This window comes from Cyprinodon variegatus, unplaced genomic scaffold, assembly GCF_000732505.1.
Source record: "Cyprinodon variegatus isolate N-32 unplaced genomic scaffold, C_variegatus-1.0 Scaffold515, whole genome shotgun sequence".
Taxonomy (NCBI): domain Eukaryota; kingdom Metazoa; phylum Chordata; class Actinopteri; order Cyprinodontiformes; family Cyprinodontidae; genus Cyprinodon; species Cyprinodon variegatus.
In genome coordinates, this window is record NW_015150968.1 from 172,414 (window position 1) to 192,217 (window position 19,804).

At 40.2% G+C, this 19,804-nt stretch overlaps 1 protein-coding gene across 7 annotated transcripts in view; it reads left to right on the top strand.

The window, feature by feature from the left end:
• Positions 1-18,358, top strand: part of LOC107094928 (protein quaking-A) — a 92,357-nt gene extending 73,999 nt beyond the window's left edge. The window contains exons 5-8 of one of the 7 annotated variants that reach the window (XM_015390843.1): positions 9,067-9,154; positions 11,360-11,791; positions 14,966-15,040; positions 17,140-18,358. In XM_015390843.1, coding sequence (XP_015246329.1) covers positions 9,067-9,154; positions 11,360-11,791; positions 14,966-15,040; positions 17,140-17,156 — 612 coding nt within the window. In that variant the 3' untranslated portion in view covers positions 17,157-18,358. Of the gene's footprint in view, positions 1-9,066; positions 9,155-11,359; positions 11,792-14,965; positions 16,605-17,139 lie in introns of those variants that run through there. The other 6 variants (XM_015390846.1, XM_015390844.1, XM_015390847.1 and 3 more) reach the window with 6 other exon arrangements.
• Positions 18,359-19,804: the final 1,446 nt, after the last annotated feature.

Here is a 19,804-nt window from a genome sequence, read left to right on the forward strand (position 1 = left end):
CTGCTGACCGAACCCCATCGCCTCTCCACCACTTTGCCTATTTTCCTTACAAGTGCAAATCCACACAGTCATCTCTAAACTTGCAGGACTGCATGGTAACCAAGGTTCAAAATTTAAAGTTACGACGCACACCCCACTTTGGACACTTTCATGTCTCCTCCTCCAACAACCACGTGTCCCACTGTTGGAGGCAAGAAAATGGAATGTGTCCAGCATTTGGAGCTCAAGACAACAAAAAAAGCAGCTTGCTAACTTCACACATAAAAAGGTTTACATTAACATCACACACCAGATTCTAAAATCTCTGTTTTAAGAGAAGGCTTCAGCGATCTGCTCTGTGTCAGGATCTCTGAATCTGATGCAAATCCCCCCGCAGCATTTAAACCTCCCAAATCATCCCTGGCCAAATCCCTTCAAGATATTCCCTGCTCGATTGGACGGCATTAAAGGATCGTAGCGACAGAACAATACACCGTCTGCCAGTGTGGCAGAATGAGGTATAAATGCAGGGTTTGGGAGTGAGAGGAATAAAAAACAAGAACAAAAGCGGATGGTTACACTAAAGGGTACAGCAGCAGATAGATTGCTGGGGATGCATGGTGGGATGATGGAGATTTTTATTTTCATGCAGTGCAATGTTGATGATTAAAAAAGTGGCGAGGATAAACTAACAGCTGTTTGTTGGGCTCTGCAACATGGGGATGAGACACACTTGGCAACAAATGTTCATCGAAGCCAATGCAGATGGATACGCTTTTAGTAGTTTATCTAAACGATGAAGTAAAATCTGTGTTTGATTTTCTAGGGTATTATTGAACTCTGCTGTGCTCGTAATGATTTCCTCATTAAATAGCAGACCGTTTTTATACGGGTCAACAAAATCAACGTTTTTGACAACCACAAAGTTTTTGATAGGGGAGAAAATCGACTTTTTTTTTAATGAGTCTTTAAATGTGCAGGTAACTGTTGGAGAACAAATTCTCTTTACTCTCACCCTTTTTTTTTTTCTCTCTTTTCTAGTGTTTGTGGTTCTGAGTATATGTATAAGTCTGTCAGCAGATATTGATGGTGTTAGCACACAGCACCAGGGCAGCTCACTTCACTCTCCTGCAGTCCAATAAAAGGCTGTAATAAGCCCCATAGATCTGGGAACTATTGCCAGGTCTGGGGCACAGGCTGTGCTTGCCACCCATACATTGCCCATTTTTCCTGACCCCTGAGTAACTGCAGGAGTGAACTATGCTTTACCAATGAAATGACTGTTTTTCTCCAACTTACTGCCCTACATACTAAGCAGCCACTGATGTTACCCAGCCAATTCAAGTTTATTCTTACAGCACATCTATACACAAGATGTTTAGAAATAACAAAGCAAGGATGAAATACATGTATAAGGATCCAATTAAAATGAAGACATTTGACAAAACAAATCTTAGGGTGTTTTTCCAGAGCTTAGACACGTGGAAACTAAATGTTGCTCAATTTCTTTTAGGTTATGGTTCAAAGTGAATGGATCACCCAAGCATTCTAGGTGGTTAATAAGCAGCAAACAGCTCAGTTTTATCAAGCTCAAGACCATTTTGTCCCTTATAGACCAACCAAATTAATAAATGTTTTATTATTTTTAATCAGGGACTAGGGTGATGTGACCCGTTCTCATGGTAAAGCTCAGGACTCTGAGATCCATTTGGATAAGCTGAAGCAGTTCAGTTGCTTGATCTGTATTTGCTAGATCATTAATATAGGTAACATTTGCTAGTTCACAAATTAAAGAAGCCCTCAAATGTTGGTTTAAATACATAAGGCTTTATTCTGACAAGATATTTACAATTGTGTGAGACTAATTTAGTAAATAAAATTAAACAATAGAGTTTAGATCTATTTTTATACCATCGCTCGCTAAAAATGGTACATTTGGCCAAATAAATGTTGTTTTTGTTTGCCTATAAAGTATTTGGGTCTGGCTATAAACTGAGAAAAGTACAAAACTGTAGCAAAAAAGCACAACAGACTATAAAATATGCACAATATTTTACAAAGCGTGCACCTAGGTTTGCAGCATTGAGGCTGTGAGAAGAAAACACCTCTGTGCTGGCAGGAAAAAGTTTGTCTTTTTTTTAGTTTGAGGCATCTGCGCTTGTTAGGTTGGTTATGATGCAGAACTAAAAGTTTTATTAGAACAGTTCACTCCTTACTTTGTAATCTGCCACTCTGTTCTTTACCTCGGTAAGCTGCAGGATTGACAGTAATGGGGCAGTGCAGTCAGGATACGTTTGTAATAATCCGACTGCAGTCAGGTTCTCTTCTATGCTAATGAGCGAGCGTGTTGTTGGTTTAGCATGGTTAATGGAAGGCACTGCTAACAGAGGAAGGAGAGAAAGAGGCTTTGCATTGAAGGTATAAGAAAACCAGAGAGGAGAGTTTCAGAGGACTACAGTGTTAGTCATTGGCAGAAAAGAAAAATCCAGCAAAGGCCTAATTCTCCTGGCAGATATGATCACAAAAGCTAAGGAGCAGATGAAAGAAAATTGCCTATGAAAGTTCAACAGAGGTTTTGGGAAGCGAACATAATGTATTTGCTCATTCACATTCATTTAATGTTCTGTTCATTAAACGGAACAGAAGACCTGTTTACACACTTCTAGTTCTTTTTCATGTGAATGTTAGAAAAAGTATACGTTTTGGCGACTGGTTTTGTTTCCTGTAGAAGAAAATAACTTGTTTATCAGTATGTCCTGGCTTTAAATCATGACATTTGTCTGAGCATTTGTTGGATTTATCGTGTTGCCTATGAAAACCCCAGAATAAAGTTTGCCTCATGTGTTTTTATTTCTATTTTGTGATTCCTGGTCCAAGTTTGTTTTAGCTGACTTGGATCGGATAAACTTCATGTCAGTAATTTATGTTCTGTGGAAATGTTTTGAAGCTTGCTACAAGTACTCATTCCTTCCCCTTCTCTCACCCTCTGCTTGTCGAGGGTGTGGAATTGTTGATAAGTCGTTTTGGCAGCTTGGTCGGAGTAATCGTATCCCTCCAGATGTAAGCGTTTGGGATGAAACCAAAAGGGAGTGTTGAAGGGGGAGGGGGGTATTGTGCCGGTACCAGTTCCACCCCTGTACATGAACTTAGCTGCTCCACCCTCCCAAAGGCTCCCAGTATCAACTCCTCCACACCCCTCCGCTAAAGCGTTCCTCTCCCCGTCTCTTTCTGGACTCTGCACTCTCTGCCTCCGTTTCCCAGGTGGCAGCAGGGGCAGGCTGTGTTTACTGCTCAGGTAATTGGAGTAGTTTGGAGAGAGTCTGACCCTGGCCCTGCTCAGGCCTCAGATGTGTGTGCGAGAGAGAACGGTTGGCACACTCGCATGTGCATACACCTGTTTGTGATGAGGGAGAGGCCATGGAAGGAAAGCAGGCCTTAGCCGGTGTCAGGCCACTGGGGAGCTGACAAATTGGCTCTCACTGTTCTTTCAGTCTTTTCTTGTCTCCTATTCTGCAGCCGTCCCTTTCTTCTCCCTTCATGTCTCCATCTTCTCACTAACTCAAACATGATCTTTCATTCTTCCTCTTGTGTGTCCTCTTCAGGGCTTTTTCTCCTATTTATTCCCCTCTTTCGTTTTCTTTTCTTTTTGCTAATCTAGTCTGAGTTCAGCTGTTAGTTGAGCTGCATTCAACGTGACTCTTGCCAGATATGAGCAAAAATCTCCCCCTCAGTCGCTGCCATAAACATGAGCGAATCCAGCCGACCCAACCCAAGCGCCTGTTTACATCAGTTGGTTTGGCAGCGGGAGAACCTCAAAGGGTTGGGCGTCCAACGGGGAGTATGGGTGCAGACAGCCTCTCAGTCATCTGTTTCTTATTGTAGCTGGAACGTTCATACAGAACAAAGAGAAAAGATCACAATAGCATTTCATGGAGATTTACCAGAAAACATCTGTTTTGCTTGACCGTTACAAAAACGATCATGCTACTATTTTTGACTAGTCATTTTTTATGTAAGGAATGCACGGATCCACATTTTATCACTTTTGATACCGACACTTAAATTTGGATATCTGCAGATCCTGATGTTGTTTCAAAACCAGAGCTCTGTTTGCCTTAATTTTATCATGGTTACTGTTGACATGTTAAGAGGCTGTCATAAACTCCTCTATATGTATGAATGTATACCTAAATATCTTAAAAGGCAGCTCTTATTTTTACAGTAAGAAACCCAAAACAAAGATTAAATCACGTAAACGGGAATTTAAAAAAAGAGGATTCTTAAAACAAATGTTAAACAGAAACAGTCTGAATTGACCATATTCAATCAAAGACCCATAAAGTAGAACAATTTTCTGCTTTTCAGTAGATTTTTAACCCAACTTACATTTTTTTTTACAGAAATAGACTGAATACATTTTCACCAGTACCTAATCTACAGTTTTCAACAATTTCGCAACTGATACAGATGTTATTGGATCGGTGCTTCTCTACTCAATCATCAGTGTTGATGCTGTTGGTTGTATATTACTCACTACAAAAAGGTTAAACAACCCACTGGACTTTGTCTCCAAGTTTAGAGATGTTCGGTTCCCATCCAAGAAGCTTTTTCAATTAAAAATGTCAAAATTAGTGTTGAGGCTTAATAAAGTGGACCATAGAGTGGTTTTGGTTAACTCTGTAAAGCCTCAAATTTGAATTTGAATTGAAAAAGCTTCCTGGATGGGAAGCGAAACGTCTCTAAACCAAGTCCAGTGGATTGTATAACGTTTTTGGAATGACTATGACCAGGATGACTGAGACTCTTCCCCAGTCTATTACTCACTATTACATTTTTATTACATTCTATTACAACTTCCTATTATATAAGCAAGTTTTTTTACAGGATGAAATAAGGCTAACATTTAGAATGAATTAAGAAGCTTTTAAAATGAGCATTTAAACGTTCTGAATTGAAAGAGGGTAAATCTAAATATATTGTTCTGCTTTTTTCTTTGTTTTTGTACTTCGATAGTCTTACTGATACAAGTCGTGCTCTGGTGGTTGATTCTGATGGGCAATTAATTACTGTGCCAGTAAACTATCAGATCTATCACATTTGGTTCTATCAGGATATTTAGTTCTACCTTACTCTGAGTGATTATTTGAATATGTTCTGATGAATGTCACTGGACACATTAAACAAGCGGGTTTAGAGATGCATTAGCGGAAAATATTTAGTTTCTTTCTTCTCTCTTCTGGTCTAGAGTCATAGTTCTCTTTAGTCTGCTGGCTGAGTGGTCGCAGAGAAGCAGGATGTTCCAGAGGGCCTGCACACATTAAAGACATTTTCCTGTATAAGATTTTTATTTTCAAATCCTAATCAAGATGGTCCAAATAATTTTGGTCCAGATCCAGTCAGTGGGACGACATTTGGATGCCTCCGCTGTAGAGAAAGAGTTGTGACAATGATGTAGTTTATGTCAGCTGACCTCATCGCAGGCTTGTCAGGTAGGACATGGCTCACCTACTTTAGCTCATCACACTCCCATCTCTCCCTCTTTCCCGTCCTATTTTTCCCTCCTTCCCCTCGTCCGTCTGTCTTGCTTCTCTCTGATAGCTTTTACCGCTCTGCTGATTTCACAAATAGGCCTCATTGATTGAATCAGATTCTTGTGGATAGAGCTGCTTTATTGAGTGGCTTTTCCACTGATGGACAGCAACACCAGGGTGTGTAAGTTTGTCGCACGCATGTGTGAATGGGAGGCTAAAGGAAAAACTTCCTCCCCTCGTTCCCCTCATTCTCTTCCCCAGCATCTCTTTCTCTCTGAGGTATTCTGCAGTCGGAGGATTACAAACTCTCGTCTCGTCTTGCAGTCACAGAAACAGCATCCTCTGAGTGATATGCGCATTACGGGTCCTTCATGCTGACTGAGGAGTGTGTTAATTGTGCCGACACCCTGAGCACGTTAACATTAAACAGAGAACTGCTCTTCCCAGTGTTGTTCATCATTCATTAAAGGAGGCTGCCCCTGAAAACCTGAGGAGACGTGATGAAAGTTGGTCCAGCTTTATGAACAGCAGAGTCAGCAGCATCATCCTTTGCTTTATGATCCTGTATGCGTTCACTTTGACTTCATCATCTGTCGTTGAATCTCCTTCTCACATCCTTTATTTCTGGAAGACTTTTCCTGATCTAGATGGTAGACTGCAGGAAATGTAGAGGATTTAAAAGGATACTTGTTTGCTCTGTAAAAAGTATGAATTTGATTTTACCACCTGGTATAGAAGTAGCAAACAAAGAGTGGGGGGGGGGGAATGGCCATCCATACATTTGTTTTTTTGAAGCAGTAGTTTGACAGCAAGTTTTTCAACTAAACTTCTAACTAAAGTTCAGTTCTTCTCTGGAAATCTGATTGTTAATTTTGGGCTGAAAATGAGTGTAAAGCTGGTTTTAATTATTTCTTAGAGAATATCAGCTTGTTTTCGATCTAAACAATCGGTAATCCATCAGTGTTGGCTGGCTTCATTGACAAACTGTTAGTGAAAATAGGGCTGTATCATCTCTTCCACAGAGCAGCAGGCTCCTCATACTAACTGCAGGAGCTGAGCTCCTCTCGTCGTTTTGTCCTCTATTTTGCCTCCTTCCTGTCGCAACAGGCAGCTTGCCACCTAAACTGAGCGGGATGGATTGCGGTCCCTTTGTGCCGTGTGCCTGTTTAACCCTCACAGACCTGGACATCTTTCACAATAAAGAGCACATAGATGCACATAAGCTGCTCTTTATAGAAAATATATCCTGTCTGGATGTCCTGATCTCTTACTGAGCAGAATGTTCCTCAGACAGATTCTCACCTCCTGCAACCCTTCGAATATGAGGAAAGAAAATGTTTTGATTTTTGCAGCAAAAATATGTGGTTCTCTGCCCTTACCCTGCAAATGCACCAGCTTTACAAAGACAACATAACATTTATCCAATTTCGTGTTCACTTCTTTTTCTTCCTTTTTAAAGTTTCCATTGGGCATTAGGTTTGTTTTTTTGGGGATACCCACTTTGTGACGTATTGTCTGCATAGTCTTATAGGCTTTGATACAACACAATGACAGAGATTAAACTTGGGCTAAGAAAAATACACAGTTAAGAATTTGAAGTATGACTTTATGTTCTAGAATGTCTGGCCTACTGTCAGTGAATTAGTGGCAAAATGTTGATATATTTTAACAACCTTGACATAATTACTGGTCTGACTGGTTTTCTCTTTCAGCCAGTACAATATATTAGTTGGTTAATGATTAGTTGATTGCTAAATTAGCTGACGATTATTTATAATAAGTTCAATCAGTTGTTTCAGCCCTGATATGCTTATAATTTTACATTTTTTGTCTGGCTGTATAATATTATGATAAGCTCTTGTTATCCTTGTTTACAATGAACCCAAATCAAGTCTATCCTATGAGCCTTTGAGTTTAAGTTGGAAAAATTTACTCTAATATGCACTGAATTTAGGAATCCAAAGGGAAATGCCTAATATTAACTTCAATTCAAACTTTTTGGCATTTTTGACTCCTCCAAGGGGAAGCTGAACAAAGTTTGAGTTTTAGAAGTTTCTGATAAATTAATCATAGTTGTTGAGTAATTCATCAATTTAGCCATGTGTGCCTGGTGACCTGTTATCCTAGTTAACAATTATTACATTGCTAATAATGTCCCTTTTTGCCAGCTGTAGTTGTAGCACAGATTGAGACCACTTTGCTTGCTGTTGAGGTTGATGCCTTATAGTTACAGATTATTGTAAAATCAATACTTTTTGATGCAGATCCAGTTTTTTCTGTTAAATGCACGGCAGATGTAAGAGAAAACTACACAAGCATTTGTTTTATTGTTGGTTAATCATCTACCTTGATCCAAAATCTTTGTGTTTCTAATGGAAGAGTGAAATTATCCCCCAGGTGTTTTTAGAAGAAAGCGGTTACATCTCAGCTGAGGAAAATGTTTGGGTGGAAGTTCTGCGATAAACTAAACGTTGCAGCTGAATAAAGCCACTGCTCTGCAGACTCTGTCTTGTATTTAGTCTGGGGAGACCAGCCTCTGTCAGTCTCTTTCTCTCACTGTGGCTGTGTTGACGAGGGGTCTCAGGGGAGGACTTAACTCTGAGCCCTCTTTTCTTTCTTTTTTTTTCTCCCTCCTCTCTCCGCATCCATTCTTGCCTTATCATTCTCTGAATGCAACACGCTGTTGTTGAATTACGAATTTGTCGACGCGGCTCTGTGTTGATGGATTGAATAGAGGAGTGTCTGCTGCCTTTTATTTCTTCCCGTTGCCCATCACATGAAGATGCAATGTGCACAATGGAGCAACCAGTCCCATATTCTTTTTTATGGGGGGGTAGTATATAAAAGGTATTAAATCAATAGTTGCTTAAGGTTGGACTGATGTCAGTAAAGCTTACCGTTATCGCTTTTGTTCTCTTCACTTTGGAAAATGATTCAGATAACAGCCCAGCTTAAATATGATGCACTACCTGTAAAATCACAGGGCCTTTTCTGTTGTCATGGTTATTGAGTGTGTGGTTGCTCGGGGGGGAAATGGAGTTTCAAGGTGTTGGCGGAGGGAGGGAGGAGTAGACGGGTGTTAGGAGGAGGGTGGGGGTGCTATCTTAATTGCTTTCCGTGAATAATTTCAGTCTCCTAATTTGGCAATAATGACAGTGGCTGCTGCTTTTGTATTTATTTATCCAAACATTAATTGACAGGACTGACATTAGCTAGGGCGGTTTTTGCAAGTTTGATTGCGCACAAGGGAGCAAAGAAAATTACAGTAATTATCATTCTGATATGGATTATGAATATGAATTCTCACACTTAATGTCTCTGTCAGCATTTTAGCAACAACAAGCCACTCTGGAATGACAACGGCACTTTAGCTTATCCCCATCCATGTCTGACTAAGCCCAGTCCGGGCAGCACTTGTAGAGAACATTATCATGTCGTGTTCGAATGATTCAGCAGCTCTAGTGGAGAGAGGAAACCAGCTGACATGAAGGTTCCTTCTCTTGTTGGGATTAGCTTCTGGTTTCTGTAGCTGAAATATGTATTATTTTATCCTCAGGCTGAGGGGGAAGACAATTTGAAGAAGATGCAGCTGATGGAGCTGGCTATACTCAACGGGACGTACAGAGACAACAACGTCAAAACACGTAAGTCATGTGAAGGATCTGCTTGAAAGCGTCCCTGGCTAATATTCTCATAACATGCACCATGTTTTAACCAGACCAAACAAGTCTCTTATTTGAAAACTAACAGCAGATTTACTTGTAACAAGATTTTATGTTTCCATGCTGTCATATTAACTGAGACCAAAGCAGACGTCAAACCAACATTATGTCGAAGCTACACCTGATGTTTTTTACCCTCTCAACAAGTATCCATTCATCCTGTCCTTTTCTATCCATACAAAGGAGCTTCTCAGTAACTTTGATATCATAAAAAGTGAAACTTATTTCAGTAATTAATTAGAAGAATATAGTAGAAATAGCTTTGACAGTGCTGTAGCCAAATTATATTGGTAGAAAGTTAATTGGAAGGAGAAACTGTGGTAGAAAAAAGTGGAAAACACTAAAAGAAATCCACACACCAAGTAACCAAGATACTTGTTAACATTTCAGGAACCAAACATGATTATCCGGTTTCCTCCTAGGCACGTCTACTTTAATCTTTTTGTATGTTTTCATATGCATTATAAAATGTATAAAATAGGCGATCTTGATCCTGTGGATATTTAATTTCAATCTTTTCTGCTGATTTGGTTTTTGAATGCAACAAGATTAGGAACAAATAATGTATCAAAAATGGCCTGTTGTATATTCATGCCATTATGCTTCAAATCCTGTTATCTGATTGGTTGAAATCGGTTTCCTCTGATCTGGTCCCAACTTTGAAATTAGGCCCCAACGGCTCCTTTCCAATAAGCAATCTATTAATCAAGCTTCTTTATTTTCAACTACAATTTACATTTCAATTTCAGTACAACCATTCAGGAACGGATTGATTGACTGAGGCCATGCGTTCTACAGAACAGTGCCATCTCGCAGAACGGCACATTCTTATGGCTTCCCAGGTCCCAGGCAGTTACCTATAGCGCTGACTTCCCCCCGCCCCCCCAAGACTGATTCACACTTATATGGTTTAAATTAGTATGACTGCCAAGGCCACATCATTTACCAAGACATCTGAGCGAAGCCAGATATCTTGGTAAATGATATGGCCTTTTTGTCCCCTTACAGTATAATTGATGTGAATTAGTTTTTTTATTAATCCAAATCTTTATTGTAATTAAACAACTTTTCATTGATTAATTAAATTAATTAGAAATTTGTTTTCTGAATGTCGTTCTTTCAAGTTGATTATATATAAAAATGAATTTGACTTTTTTTGAATGGAATTACTGAAATAAAAACTATTTTTCTTGATATTCTGAGTTTTTGAGAAGCACCTGAAGATCATCTTCATCGCTCGTTTCCATTTGCGTGATTCTGCATGTTTACCAGCAGCTCACATTAACCTCCCATAGCACAACTTATGCATGTTTGGATTATTTCTTCCTGCTTACATTTAAGATCATTTTAAAGTTCATTATTAAGCTTTGTTTTTTTTATTCTGTGAAATTGCATTTTAACAATCAATTTAAGTGACTTCTTTCCTTTTTGTTGATTTGTTGCACTTCCTTAGCCACTAACCACCGTTTTAGGGAAACTAGTTTGTTTTTTTTGTTTTCTGAAAAGTCTGCAACACTGCCAAGATAGGAGGGTCCTATGAATAGGCTCCCCTATCTATAGCCTGCTCAGAAATGTTTTTCACATCCAACAGAAGTTGACTGCTGACAGTGACGACAATCCATTAAGGTTTAATTGATTAGCAATATGTTCCAGTGATGACCTTAATATCTTAAATGTTTCCGCTGTGGCTAACCGTCCAAATGTCCTCTGCTGATACCTGCAGTCACTCCTGTTGGTATGTGTGTCTACCTCACTGTGCTGTTCCCATTACAGACTGTTGCTGCTGTGGTGATGGGTGGGATGGAAGCTGTATTTTGTGCTCTTTCTGTTGTGGTGTGAGGGTCTTTTTTTTTTTTTTCTGGGCTGTGTTAATTTTGTTGTATTGATTACTTTTTATTTTGCAACAGACTGTCGCTTTTGTGGTTCATCACCATGATCATTGCATGGACTAATTTTTCCTTTTTGCTCCTCTCCTCTTTTTGTCCTCCCCCCTCCTCCCACTCATCTTTCTTTTCCTCCTCTGCGTTTCCACCCTTTTCTGTCCATCTGTGATAATGACCAACCACGCCACACTTTGTCTTCCTTCCTTCTCTCTGTACCTGTCCTTTGCTCTCTTGCTTATGGCAGCCCCCCTTGCGTTCTCTCTTGCAGCAGCGGCAGCGGCCGCTCAGGGCCCTCGCCTCATAGCAGCCCCCGCAGGTCAGGTGTTGCAGCCACCGACACTCCGGCCCCCGACGCCGGGCGGGGCACCCATCATGAACCTCATAAGGCCCACTCAGATGGCTGCCATGCTGCCCAATGGCACCCCCACCTTGGTGCCTCCCACACCGGACGGCGGACTAATCTACACCACCCCTTACGACTACCCCTACGCCTTGGCACCCACCTCGTTGCTGGAGTACCCCATCGAGCACAGTGGGGTTCTAGGTAAGAGAGCCTGGGGAAGCTTGGGTACAGCGGCCAACTTTAGCCAGCCCGGACAGGAGGGCAGCTTTTTTTACCCCGGCATCGGGTTACTGGACGCAGCTTCCATGAGCCACAATCAGGACTTGTTGAAAGGTAAATATATTGTGTCCACCTGAAGATCAAAACAGATAAACTGACAGGGTGGATGTGCTGGTGGAGCTCTTGGTGATGGGATGACCAGCAGTATGGCTCATTTGGACACTTCAGTAAACTGATGGGGGACAAACGTTACAGTGAGAACGCTGGGCTGTTCGTTTTACTCTTTTTACTCTTAAGTGAGGTTATTTCAGCGTTTCAGTTCCACTCTGGCCAAACAAATCCGCTCTCAGGTTTACATCGCCTCTTCTCTGCAGGGTTTTATAGCAGAATCTGCCTCAGTATGAAGTGAGGCACACTGACAGAAACACACTTTCATACATGCAGCCTGCTCTCTAACCTTTTCATGCACTGGCCTGGAGGCATATTCAGTCTGGCGGCAGATCCCCTCGGATTTCTGCAGCTTTTGAAATCATTTCCGTGCGCTGTTCTCCGCAGGCAGGCCTTGATGCCTTGAGATAGTCCCTCCCTCACTCCCACTGGGGGTGTTCATTAAATTCCTCCACTCTGTCCTTTTTTCTTCTCCCTCCCTTCCTCACATTGTCTTAGCTTCTCCCTTGTTAAACTTGAGCTTTCGATGCCTCTACCTGACATCCCCTTAGTTTCTGTCAGGAGGGACAGTTAAATATTTAGCTCCACATATTATTCTTATTCTCAATGGTGCTTAAAGCTTAACACATCTGCTACCAAAGAGACATCTGCTGATTGTTCTGACATGTGCAGCATATGTTGTACTAAGTAAAGTAAACCCGGTTCCAATATTGAGACGAAAGAGGCCCAGTCAGTTTGTCGATCTTTGTTTGACATAAACTCCTCTAATGCCTCTAAGAGCGTGTGCCAGCAGCTTTTTTTTTACAGTTGATCTGGGCATCATGGGTGCAGCTGGGATCCATGTAGAACAGAAGGGGACAGCTGACTGGCTTTTCTCTCTTCAACTTGCAGGGTTACACCAGCTTAGTCCATTTTATTTACTCACACTATTGATTGGTGCCTTCAGCAACACACCTCTCACACTGACTCTACTCTGCTGCGTGCATTCCTGTATGCAGGCACTGCCAGGTCATTTGGTCCTGCAGAGTCTGCTCAGTGAATATAAAGTCTACACACCCCTGGTAAAAGGAGAGCAGGATGAATCATACCAGAAGTTTCATCTTTAATGCGACCTAAAACCTGTTTATCTCCAAAGAAAAACACAGCTGAAACCTTTTAGCCCTGAAAAATGAAATGTTCATTAGGTGGCGGGGCTTTGGCTGCTCCGGTCCAAAAGGTTAATCCTCCTCTGAAGCTTTTTTGTTGTTGATTTTAGATGTTTAGTTTGGGTGGGTGTGAAGCTTTAGCTTTCTAGATGTTAAGTTTGTGCCAATATTCCCGGTTTATGGAGCCGTTCATTCTTATCTCAGCCTCGACTAAAGTAGAATTGTTGCAAAGCATGATGCTACCCTGACCTTGCTTCATTGTAAGCATTGCGGTCCTTTTATGATGTGAACTATAGTTTTATAATTAAACATACATTTTTTAATTAAGGATAAAAAGTTCAACATTGATTTTGACTGACTGATCTCGAAATATTTCTCATCTCATGCACACCGCTAGTATGTATAAGATACTTACTAGATGTTGCTTTGGGCCTTTGGCCTCCTGCCTGAGCAGTTTTTTCTTCATCTTTTTGTATTTTTTGATGAGATGAGCAGCTTGGTTAATGTTTTTGCCCCAGAAAAAATACTCGAGGGCTGGTTAAACTCCCGCAGCAATGTGTCGCAGTGAGCTTTTCGCAGGTATGACGCAGATATTTTTGATTTATGCCCAATTTTGAAGCATGGTCTGCGCTATGTTATTGCATGCCACAACACAAGAGGGACAATCACGAACTAGCTGTGGATCTAGATACGGCCGAGACAGTGAGGAAGAGGATAAATGAAAGGGGCAAGTTTGTACGATAAAGGAGGGGGGATATGAGGGCGAAAAAGTGCGGGGTTCCAGGTGGAAAAAGGGTCCCAGCGTTCTCGCGCACCTCGCTCTTCCAGCTGGTCCATCTTCACAAGTCGTTTTCTGCATTGGCGGTCATACAAAACAAGCTGGTAAGGTACCAAACAGGAAATAAGCTTAGTGTAGAGCGGATGTAGATTTGACCAATGAGAGGCCTCCTGTCTGCGGTCACGTACAATTTTGGACGGTAGGGGCGGGGGCATATCTGCTTTAACTGCGACACACGCAGACAACCTGGTTTCTGAGTATAAACCAGACTTTAGCTTAAACAAAGAGGGCTAACCTAGAGAAGGCAGGCTTAAAAAAAATGATTATTTTACCTTTAGGCTACATTTCATGTGAAAAAAAAATCATCCTTTTGCCAGAGATGTGTGGACATTTTTAATTCACTGTAAATAGTTGCATTAACTTCAATCCAAAACCTGCTGATAACACTGAGAACAACATCCTGTCGAGTTTCGACGTCAGATAATTACGCCCGTTTCCTCTAGGAGATTTGTTTTTGTTTTTTTAATCCCTGCACACATCACTTTTTATAATAAGGCTTGCATATCCCACATCGCGCAAACAGTTTGTTTGTGTCATGCATATGAAGCCGTGTCAACCTCTGCAGCAGGGGGAAAATCAGTTGTGACAGATATAGGTGGGAAAATGACGGGCTCTGCCATGAGTGAGCAGATTGACCAGGAGAGAAATGGTGAAAGCTGGAAGGAGAAAATGAAGTAGAGGAGGAGAGGCAGGTGGTGTCTGCCACGATTCAATTACCATCAGAGCTGGATTGGATTTCCCCACCTTTCAAAATAAAGAGACAAATTTCTCTTGGTTCCCTTCTGGATCCCGCAGGGAGATTCACATTATTCCTGTAGACAGCCCAGCACCCCCAACCCTTTACCACCTCCATGTATCTCTGAGCACTGTGGAATTCTACTTCTTAAGTTATAACATTTTTAAAGCAAATCTCCAAAAAGATGTATTATTTTTTTTCTACCAAGTTTTTCTACATGTAAAGAAAAAGATATGTATTGTGTATATGTACCATATTCTGTATTATGTTCAGTGAATAGTGTAATCCAAACATTATTAGTCCTGATGGTTAAAATGTGAATGTTATTACTGTAAAAGATGACTGTTTTTTCCTTCCTCAAAGCAAACGGTTTCTAACCTTGTGGACCTGTTACGATCTAGGTGCAATGGCTACTAAAGTGAGACGGCATGACACGCGGGTCCATCCTTACCAAAGGATTGTGACCGCTGACAGAGGTCAGTTTAGTCTCCTAGCTACTCTTTGCTATTGATTGATGCATTTATATGATTATTATGCCTATTATGCCTCACTGCCTTAGTCAGAAATGTGTACATTACCTGTATTGTGTTTTCATTGTTTTTTGCACAGGAGAATCTCTCATTTGGAATAGGATTGAAAAGGAAGTTCATTTATTTTAGTAAACCAGTTCAGAAAGTTACATCTTTATGTCTTATAGATCCATTACTGGCAGAGTGATGCATTTTGATTGTGGCTTACAGCTAATAAAAACACCAGAGTGAAAATGACATAAGGTCCATAAGATTTTAAAACCGAATTATGGAACCAGTGAAAAGAGTCTCCATGATCTGTAAAGTTTGCAGATTTTATACTTGATCTGGATTTCTGCAAGATTTACTGCATGAATGTGATTTGATATGAGGGAGATCTGCTTGTGGTTCTACTGATGTGTTCAGGAAACCTAGGTTGTTTCAATTATTGGCTCTCAGCTGGTTTCTTGTTGGCTCTGATTTGTGATCCCGCCTCTGACACCATTGGTTCTCAATGAGGTCAGCACAGTCAGCTGGCCAGTAAAGGACATGATGAAATAGCCTTTTAAGCAGCAAAGTTTGTTTTTTTTAAATGAAATACAAAATGTTTCCCTTGTTCTGTTGCTATTCATCAGGGTTAAACACCTGAGATATTACTGTCAGCTAGGCAATGTAAAGTTAGCTTAAGCATAATTGTATGAATTATGTGATTTTGAACTTATATAAAAAAACAGCTTTTGTTGTTTTGTTTTTTCCCGTGAGAGAAACTGCAGTTTAAAATCTACCAAACGTATTCTCTCCATTCAATGTTCCAATAAAATGCTTGGAAACATACATTTTCTTTAGCAGGAAACATTTGTGACTCATTGCGTTTTTGTTTGCTGTAAGCCTCATCATCAAATTGAACAGAAAAAAAGACTTTTATCACTCTGTTTGTATTGACTCTATGGTTTATTCTGGACTGAATCATTGAACTTCTCAGTTCTATTCCAAGTTACTGAGGTTTGCCTGTAAATCAACACACCTGCTAAATGGTTAAGTGTTGTTATGCACATTTTGTTTACATGTAGTACTTAAAAACAACAGACTGTGTTTAAATCAAAGCTCAGGCAAAAGCGATCTTAAGAGATTTGGCTCATGCAGCTGTGAAGCTAAAAGCGATGAATAGTTATCAGGCAGTGTTTTAAGGTGTAGAATGACATTCCTCTGATTAGAGACAAAAAAAGGAGCAGGTTTGCTCCCATCCATGATTTATCTCCTCTGCTCATAAGGAGCAAAGGAGGAGTTTTTCTATACTGTATCTGAGAGTAGCTGCGCTGCTACCAGCCGCCATTTTCACCATGGGATTATCATTTCTTTGGGATTATTTTTCTAGAAAAATAGAGGCGCACAGACTTTAGTGGAGGTAGCTTGCATTCTTTGCAGTGTATTGCAAATCTATTAAAATAAAGCTAAAATCCTTTTTTTTTTAAATAAATATATATATTTCAGTTGTACACGAGGTACTGTCATTTTATATTTGGAACATTTTATATCAAATGTATTTATGGTTTTGTGTATATTTATATTATATAAAAATATACTGCAAAATAAAGAATCAGAAAGCATTGATTCATCTATTTATTGCACATTGAGCCGTTATTTCACCACGTAGCTTTAGTTTTTTTTTTATCAGCTTACCACTAATCACACTGTTTGTGAAAGACACTAAACCACTAGATTTTTGTTCATCTTTGTCTTTTTTTAATTTAGTTTTATTTTCGGCTTTACTTTGCTTCTGTTTTGTGTTTTTTCGGGGCAGTTTGCGCTTAAATAAACCCAACCGCCTAGCTACCTGATTCAGGGAGTGTGGCTTAGCATTTTGGGGGGGATCATGATGGCGTCATGATTTTCAGATTAGCTGGGTTCACCTCATAGCAGCTGGGGGAGGGGGGGGATGGCCACATGTGAGATTGCATTCATTTTATTGTTAAAATGATGTCATTCCAGTCTCTCCTTGCTGACACTAATATCCTTTCTATCTTTTTTTGTTTCTGTTTGTTTTGTTTTTGTTTCTAACCACCTAGCCGCCACCGGCAACTAACACATGACCTTCTGACCTCTGAACTCTTCACCCAATGACGAGCCGCCCCAAGCCTGCCTGCTGATCAGTTAACTGGTAATTGCCTTTTGCTAGCCTCTCGGACGCAAGTGGCAGAGAGAGAGGCGCCTGCCCGTACAGTTACCCTAACACGTTCTGACAAAAGATAGAAACCAACGCAGAATCTTCACTGAAACGCAACAAAAAAAAACAAAAAAAAAAAACAACCAACACAGCTGTGGATTATTCATTTTTCTCCTCTGTTCATTAGTTCAGTTCCCATTCTTTCTCTTTCTTTTTCTTCATGAATCATGCACCGGGTGGATCTGTTTGTCATATTACTCATGAATCTGCACTGAATTATAAAGCAATAAAGACCCCACCCCACCCGCCCCAAACACCCGCCGACCTGCCTGTAAATGTTCTGATTAGGTGACCTCACTCGTTCTCCATCTGCAGTCTGAGACACAAACCGTTTCTGGTTTCAGAGTGACGACATGATCACCCCCAAATTGCCCCAAAACCTTTCGTGTTAGAACACCCCGCCCACCCTCACCCTGTTCAGACCCCCGCCTGCAGCAGCGGACAGAGAAACAGAAGGAACGGGAACAGTCACTTGCATTAACGTGTTTAATTTCTGTCATTTTTTTGCCCCTCCCCTCCTTCCCAACATGTATTTCAGTTGTTGAGCTTGTAATTATGAGCTGACACATTCTGGGTGTGCCCCTCTAAAAGGCTTTCTGTCTGGTTTTTTTTTTTGTTTGTTTTGTTTTTTTAAAGCATGGCTTAAATGATTGCTAAATGAGCTTTTTTTATGATTTGTGTTTTTTTCTGTCTTGATTTAATGCTTTTCTTTTTATTTTCACTTTATTGTTTTTTATTTTTTGGTTCAGATTGGACTAATTAGCTTCAGTAGCTGAAACAAAGCAGGTGGTTATCTCTGAAAGTCAGGACAGAGTTTAGTGTTTGAGGCTGAAAATGAAAGGCGTGACGGGAGGGTTAGTGTTTGGGTTGATGGGTCTGTGTGTGTGTGTGTGTGTGTGTGCGTGTGTGTGTGTTTTGATTAATACTACAATGAAAGTGGAGTGTGCTGAGGCTTTGGGGACATGGGCCCCTTTCACACTACATCCACTATCCAGTGCCTGATGTATTTTAGAAGAATATCTCGATGAGTTAGCTGAGCTGTGATCACAAAGATTAAGAAAAGAAAAAAAAAGTATTGTGTGCATATTTAGCCAAAGGGTTTTCAGTGAATGATATATCTGCAGTTATGCATCTGTCTCGCAGAGGGCTCTCTTTGTGATTTTTAAAGTTTTGGTTTTCTGCCTTCAGCTGGAGCAGACAGATTTCTGACCCTTTACCCCTCAGTTTTATGTCTTCTTATCTTCCTGAGGTGTAAACAGGTGATTAACACTAAATTACATGCTACCATTACAGTAATGCTCGTTTAGTGCTAGGCAAAAAGACACTCATGACAAACAAGAGGTTTTTTTTTTTTTCTACTGTAGAATTTTGGCCTATTTTAGCAGATTTATTCCTCCTACAGTGGATGTTCTGTTCCTTTTAGTTTTCTATTTAGTTATATTGTTTTGTTCTCTGTCTGTGTGTATAAGTTGGGGCATGAGGTCGACATAATCCTGACCTTTCTGCATATTATCCTTTGAGTTATTTTACTAATGAAACCTAACATATGCCAAACCATTCAAAGTGCATCCACAATGTGTCACACCTCCCTCTGATGGTAGTCCAGCTCTGAGCCCACAATCCTTTGTTCAAATCTCAAGAAAAAATAGGATGTGAAAGCCATGCCTGCCTGTTCAAATTGCTTTATACATACGTCTTATATATATCTATAAATATCTATAAATATATAAAAATGTAGATACCTGTCAATGCATATAAAATTACAGAAGAGAACAAAAATAGAGAATTTTACAGGGTGCTGGAGATGAGAAAAAAAGTTTAAAATCTATTTTTGGCAATTTTAGCTTTTGATACTTTACTTGCAGTTATAAAATAATAATGAAAAAGATACAAAAAAATGTTTAGAAGGAAAACAGAACGTAAGTGGGGAAAAGTGCTGTTTCCTGGAAAGTAATCGGAAAATGAAGACCAGAACCGGCGAGATCCGAGCGAGAGACGCCTAAATGGGTCAAATCAAAGTGCCTTATCAACAGTGGTTTCTGTTTTTTAGTATTCCAGTTGTGTTTTTAGAAAAAAAAAAAAAAAAAGATATCCAGCACCCACCAAGATGGCGCAGAGAGGAACGGGAAGTGTTACACGCTCTGAAAAGACGAGCTGGGCAGCTCCCACCGTAGGGCAGCGCGGCCCAAGTTACTCTATGCAAAAAGAATAGCAGTCGTTTTGACCAGCTAAAATATGTGCCATGGTTTTTGTCTTCCTGAAATGATTTTAAGTTTTTCTTTTTTCCTTAACTTGATGGCCCTTTACTCCTGCTGTACGAGCAGATCCTTTTTTTTTTTTTTTCGATTTTATTGATGAAATGAATTGTTTTTTTGTTTTCTCTTTGATTGTCTAACTTCTTTGAACAAATCAAACTGCCATTAGCAACCAAGTAGTCTGCCAGAAGTCGTTATGATGAGCTGAGAACAATACAAACCGTTCAGCGAAACAAGTAGGAAAGTGTTTGT